Source organism: Natator depressus, chromosome 7 (genome assembly GCF_965152275.1).
Source record: "Natator depressus isolate rNatDep1 chromosome 7, rNatDep2.hap1, whole genome shotgun sequence".
Lineage (NCBI taxonomy): Eukaryota > Metazoa > Chordata > Testudines > Cheloniidae > Natator > Natator depressus.
In genome coordinates, this window is record NC_134240.1 from 107,107,841 (window position 1) to 107,114,270 (window position 6,430).

At 49.3% G+C, this 6,430-nt stretch overlaps 1 protein-coding gene across 2 annotated transcripts in view; it reads right to left on the reverse strand.

Annotated features, from left to right (window-relative positions):
• Positions 1-4,944, reverse strand: part of INPP5F (inositol polyphosphate-5-phosphatase F) — a 103,978-nt gene extending 99,034 nt beyond the window's left edge. The window contains exon 1 of one of the 2 annotated variants that reach the window (XM_074959242.1): positions 4,813-4,944. In XM_074959242.1, the coding sequence (XP_074815343.1) occupies positions 4,813-4,909 (97 nt within the window). In that variant the 5' untranslated portion in view covers positions 4,910-4,944. Of the gene's footprint in view, positions 1-1,034; positions 1,053-4,812 lie in introns of those variants that run through there. The other variant, XM_074959243.1, reaches the window with a different exon arrangement.
• Positions 4,945-6,430: the final 1,486 nt, after the last annotated feature.

Genomic DNA, 6,430 nt, shown 5'->3' on the forward strand with positions numbered 1-6,430 from the left:
AGTGTGTCTGCCAGTTTGGGGTTTTCATATTTCTTTCCTTGCTGCTGTGTGCAAAAACATTCACACAACAGAAACTGAATGCAGTTTAAAAAAAATGAACATACTCAAAGGGGCTATCAAATGCACAAACTAAGAGACATATTGCTGGCCCTACCCGGGACCCAGTCTTTCACTTATAGGAATCTTAAGTATTACTTGCAACAATAGTAGGTAAAGAGTTTCTAACACACGGCTGTGTTCCTTTAAATATATGAAATAGAGAAATCATTGTTTACTGGTAAAGGAACTAGGTATTTGAGAGCAGAATTCTAATAAAAGCTCCCCCACAGGACTTGTGTGATTTTGACCTGAGACAGTGTCTCAATTTCCTTCATCCATAAAATGGAGAGAATACTTACCTATTTCTAGGGATGTCAAGAGCCTTACATTCAGTAGTGTTGGCAAATTAATTTGAGCTCTTCAAATGGAAGGCCTTAGATATATAGACTAATATTTTGCATGGCTTATCACTCACCTGAGATTCAGTCCAAACCATACACATGCATTGTTTAAACAGAATGAAAGTGAAGCTTTTTTAAAAAAAAGAGCAATACATATTCACGTGAAACATTTTGACAACTGACACAATTATGAAACATTTCAATGACATAGATTATGGCTCTACTGTTTACTAACTGATAAAACACTGGCATATAATCTGATTACTTACATCATTGGGGAATACGGACCATTATAATGGAACGAAGTACACTATCAACAAACAAAATTCAGACAAATGCATCTTTAACTTATTATTACTAAAAGAAATAGCTAGAAATACAGAAATACACTTCTTTTTTTCAGATTTACTTTACACATTTGAAAGTACTTTGTGTATAATCAGTTTCACTACTTTCATTTTCTCCTGTTTGCAAAGGTCAGCAAGAGACAGGAAAGAAAAAAACATTTAAAAATAAGGAATGTGGCTGTAACCTCAACAAAAATTGGCAAGAAGGCAAAGGGGCAGATGTAGCATCAAATTACTTTTCACTTACTCATTATTTTAAACTGAGTAGAGTTCAGGTTTACAGTATTCCTTTAAATTTTCAGTCAGTAAGAATCCAATCCTGCAACTGTCAGCGTGCAAACAGACTGCTGCACCCTCACAAGGCCCCCCTGAAGTAAATGGGTTCCACAAGACCACAGTAATCCCTGCAACTGACAGCATACAGATGATTAAAAGCCTTTAGGCCCCAAGAACGTCAATCTCAAAGACTAGTGTGTGCAAGTCTGTTATTTTACTATTCATGTGCAGAGTAATAATTTTCTACAAATGGATAGAAAGCTATAACTATATCAGTTTAAATTAGAGTTTGTATAAACATTTATTCAATTAATAAACTATCCTGTAGACCAACTTTTGTCAGCAGACTTTTTATAAGTGGTTGTTATAAGATAGTTATAATGTGGTTTATAAACTAAAATGTTCAGACCCTAAACTATAAATAAAGCTCCTGGACAAAATGTAATAAATAAATGATGCTAGAACATTACAACCCATCTCAAGTGAACTGAAGCATGCAAATTAAAATGGCAAGAGGGACATACTTTAATGCATACACACATAAACCTGGCCAAATGTTAAAGTTGTTTGGGGTGGGTTTTATTTAAATGAGAATGAGAGAGAGAGAAAAATTATTCTGATACATGAAGATTGATAGCATTTGAGATTATGTATTTTGTTGCTAGAAATATTCTTTACAGACTAGCTTACTCAAAAGATGGTAATAGATTTGATTATACACATGCTTATACAATTTTTCCTCAGTTTTCCTTGGACTCACATTTTAGACAGGTATAGGTAGTAAGACTGGGATACAGCTAGAGTCCATTAACAGCTGCCACACTCTTCAGTGAAATATCCCAGCTATCTTAAAGTAGCCGAAGTATTTATACCATACTACAAACTAGTCAGCATCAAATATTTCCTTAATTTTAAGCCTATGTCTATTACTCAAGGGTAGAAGGTTACTACTTAGAATAGTACCGTATTTAGTAATATCCAAAATGACTACCCTATTGCTGGGGAAAAGGGGTGTTGCAATTTCTTCCTTTGTTTTATTTTTCTTTTCTCAGTATTTGAATCTGAGTCCTCGTTTATAATCCTACGTTTCTTTACTTTTTTGGACTATATCTTTGAATATGATTAAGTGACACACAAAAAGTTGGTACTTGCTTCAAAACAGACTTAGTCATCACAGAAGTGAGTCTGATGAGAACAACATGCACAAAAGTACAAACCTGCCTGATTGCTCACAAAAAGAAACTCAGGAGAAGGGAGAGGGAATTGTTTACCCTATGTAAGAGATAATGTGCCAGATAACCAGCCTGTATTAAGATCAATAGCAAAGAACCATTTATTTTGCACACTGTTAGTCACACAAGATGGCCTTCCTCATTTTCAGGATGGTCCAAGAGGGACAGGAATCATACACCAGTCTATTTCAATGGCACACATACAATATAAAGAGAGAACACAATCTATAAACAGCTGGCAGTCACACTTCCAGTTTATCTTTACAGGGGGGAAAAATTCACAGGAAAACAAAGACTGCTTTTAAACTGATTTAGACTATCATCTGTCTGAACTGATGCATGATGTTTTACCCTGCCTATACTAAATTATATACACAGGGACAAGTGTTCTGTCTTGTTCTATATTTTGTGAATGACTGTAATTCTCTAAAACCATTATTAGAGTAGCAGCCTCAACAATTTATCAACAGCAAAACCTGACTGAAGCCAATTCCTATCACCAGCAGGAAGCATTAAGAAATTCACCACTGGAATGAGATATATCCTTGATGTATAATCCTTCATCAGTACAAGAATAAAAAATAGGTTGTAGAGACTGTCAACAACCACACAGCCATTTCAGCATAAGTCCCACTTTCTAATGACCAGATGACAAAGCCCCCACTTCACGGGGCAATCAGCAGAGGACTACATGCCCATACCTACAACCACACACATCCCAGACTCCCATGTACAGGGCTGTATAACCAGCTCCCCTCATGGTGTTTGGATTCAGACAGCTGGCTGCAGCAACATAATGAGGAAAGGTGACTGTAGCAACATAATGAGGAAAGGTGACTGTAAATATTGGGTTATGTTTTGCTAAGCAGGGGTAGTAAACCATCACAACCCTACTGCTTCAGGAGTAAGGAATAACATGATCCCTACAGCATTGCCAGGCTGCAAAAGAAAGAAGGAATGAAAACTCATGTTTATCCAAAGCCAGTGCTAGGCATAAACAGACTAAGCAATTTCTTAGGGCAGGTCAAGGGGACCCCCTATTCACTTTTCATTATGTGTTCTGAGGGGGGGGGGATATTCCTACTTAGGGCCCCCAATGGGCTAGCACCACCTCTGTGTTTATTAGTGCCTCAAAGATTTCAAGATTCTCATCCTCACCCTGTAAGCACTCAGCAGCCTGCCTGAATGGGTCTCCTGCCATCCTCTGTAACCTCTCCACCCACTCCAGCCTGCCTGCCTGCCTCCAGTGGGTCTGTCATCCTCCTCATCACCTCCACACTCACGAGCCTACCCCAGTGGATCAGCTACCCCCTTTGTAGTCATCACCCCCAACCTGCATGGGCCCAAGTGGGTCTGCCATCCTCAAGCACCTCCCCATAACCCCCACTCGCCACCCCATCTGCCCCTGCAGCAGGTCTGCCAACGTCCCCATCACCCACACTCGCTATCCTGCTCCCCTGCAGGGCTGCCTTTCCTCTTATCACCCCCACCCTACCTGCCCCGCCAGCGGGTCCACACCCCAGCCCCGCTCTCCAGCCTGCCCCGCCCCCAGCGGGTCCACCATCCTCCTCGTCACCCCCTCCCCCACTCACCACCCTGCCCCCATTCCCCAGCAGGTCCTCCTTGTCACACCCCGCTCGGCCTGCCCCCGCCATACCGCCATCCCCCCCCCCCGGTCACACACACCCCGCTTGCCCCCCCCCGCCATACCGCCATCCCCCCCCCGGTCACACACACCCCGCTTGCCCCCCCCCCGCCATACCGCCATCCCCCCCCCGGTCACACACACCCCGCTTGCCCCCCCCGCCATACCGCCATCCCCCCCCCCCCCGGTCACACACACCCCGCTTGCCCCCCCCGCCATACCGCCATCCCCCCCCCCCCGGTCACACACACCCCGCTTGCCCCCCCCGCCATCCCCCCCCCGGTCACACACACCCCGCTTGCCCCCCCGCCATACCCCCCCCCCGGTCACACACACCCCGCTTGCCCCCCCCCCGCCATACCCCCCCCCGGTCACACACACCCCGCTTGCCCCCCCCCCGCCATACCCCCCCCCGGTCACACACACCCCGCTTGCCCCCCCCCGCCATACCGCCATCCCCCCCCGGTCACACACACCCCGCTTGCCCCCCCCCGCCATACCGCCATCCCCCCCCCCGGTCACACACACCCCGCTTGCCCCACCCACCCTTCTCCTCCCCAGCCATACCACTCACCACCCCACCCGCCCCTCCCCAGCGGGTCCGCCACCCCCCTCGTCACCCCCTGCTCGTCCCGCCCCCAAGGGATCCGCCACCCCCGTCTCGCTCCCCAACCTGCCTACCCCGTGCCCTAGCCTGAGCCGTCTGTCGGCCATGTCCTCCCACTGCCCGCCCCCGGCTGGCTCTGCCCGTCTCCTCACCCCCGCCCTCAGGCGGACGAGCGCACCCCACCTGTCCCCAGCCCTGCCCGCCTGCCCCCGGCGGCGGGAGACGCTCCCCTCCAAAAGCCGCCGAGCGCCGGCGCCTGACTTACCGGGTCGCAGCTGCAGGGTACCGTCCCTCCGGCTGCACCAGAGCGCCAGCTCCCCGCGCTGCAGGATGTAGTGATCCTTGGCTTGGAACAGCTCCATCCTCCGGGGGCCGGCGAGAGAAGCGGGGGCGGGGGGGGGAGTGAGGAACGCCGCCCCGGGCAGGGGATCGCGGCGAGCTCCCGCCGCGAGCTAGGGCTCCAGAGCCCGGCGGCGCGCGACACGGCGGGAGGAGCGAGAGCGAGCTCCGCAGCCTCACTGCTGTCTCGAGCTTCCCAGCCCGGCCGGGTTCCGGCTCCAGCCGCGGGGCACGTGATCCCATCCGTCAGCCGCTCACCGGCCACTTAAAGGGGCCGCGCGGTCTCACCAAGAGCCGGGGAGTCCCCGTAGTCCTCGAGCCGCGCTCCGTGCGCGTGGCCGGTGTCACCCCCTCCGCCAGCCCCGGCCGCGTCGCGCCCCCTCCCCCTCAACTGTGGGGGCAAAGAGCCCGGCTGCGGGTGGCGCCACCCTAGCAGCCACCGGCCCCCTTCCCTGCAGCATATTATGTCCCTCCGGCCGCTCCGAGCCCCGGGTGAGGAACCAGCAGCTCACCGACCGTCTAGACTGGGTGCTCGATGGACACCCAAAGCCGCAGCACGACTCTAAGCACGAAAGGCGCCTAGCCACCACCAGCTGCTACACGTCCCGGCGTGGAAGCCTCACCCAGCGGCGGCAGATGATCTGAGCGCGATGCCAAGCGCATCTCGACAGCAGCCGCTCACCAGACACAGAACCAGCCGTGACCTTAAGCTAGAGGTGGAAACAGGCAGACCCAAGCCAGCCCAAACCCAGAAAGGAGCAATCGTGCAATCTTAAAAGAGAGGTTGACGCAGAGAGGCACTCTCTCCTCCCGTGTGTGAAATACAAGAGAGTGCAAGAAAATGTTTCCCGCAGCCAAGTCGTTTAATCAAGAAGCATGACAAACAAACAAACAAAAAGCCTAAAACTTTCCCTGGACCTGAGAAAAAGGAGAGAAACAGCAAAGATGCAATTGCACTATGCAGCCACCTGTTACTGAGTCAGGAATGGACTGTTACAACAAATGGGCACAGGATATAAACCTCCAAAGGAGGGAGCAAATTTTGGCTTAGATCCACAAAAGTACTTAGGCACCTAACTTCCATTTATTAATTGGTTGCAATATGAGTTACTTGCTTAAATACCTCTGAGGATCTGGGCTATTATGCCTGTTTCTGACAGGCAGGGGTTTATCTCTTTTTTTTATAGTTTGGCACCACTTGTATAGCACAGCTTGTGTGCCAATAAGATATTGTTATGAGGTAGGTGAAACTTTGGTATGGGTTGAGTTAAAACCTGGTTGAGATTGATAGGTAGGAATGCACCCCTCAATTCATAGAATCATAGAATATCAGGATTGGAAGGGGCCTCAGGAGGTCATCCAGTCCAACCCCCTGCTCAAAGCAGGACCAATCCCCAATTAAATCATCCCAGCCAGGGCTTTGTCAAGCCTGACCTTAAAAACTTCTAAGGAAGGAGATTCCACCACCTCCCTAGGTAACCCATTCCAGTGTTTCACCACCCTCCTAGTGAAAAAGTTTTTCCTAATATCCAACCTAAACCTCC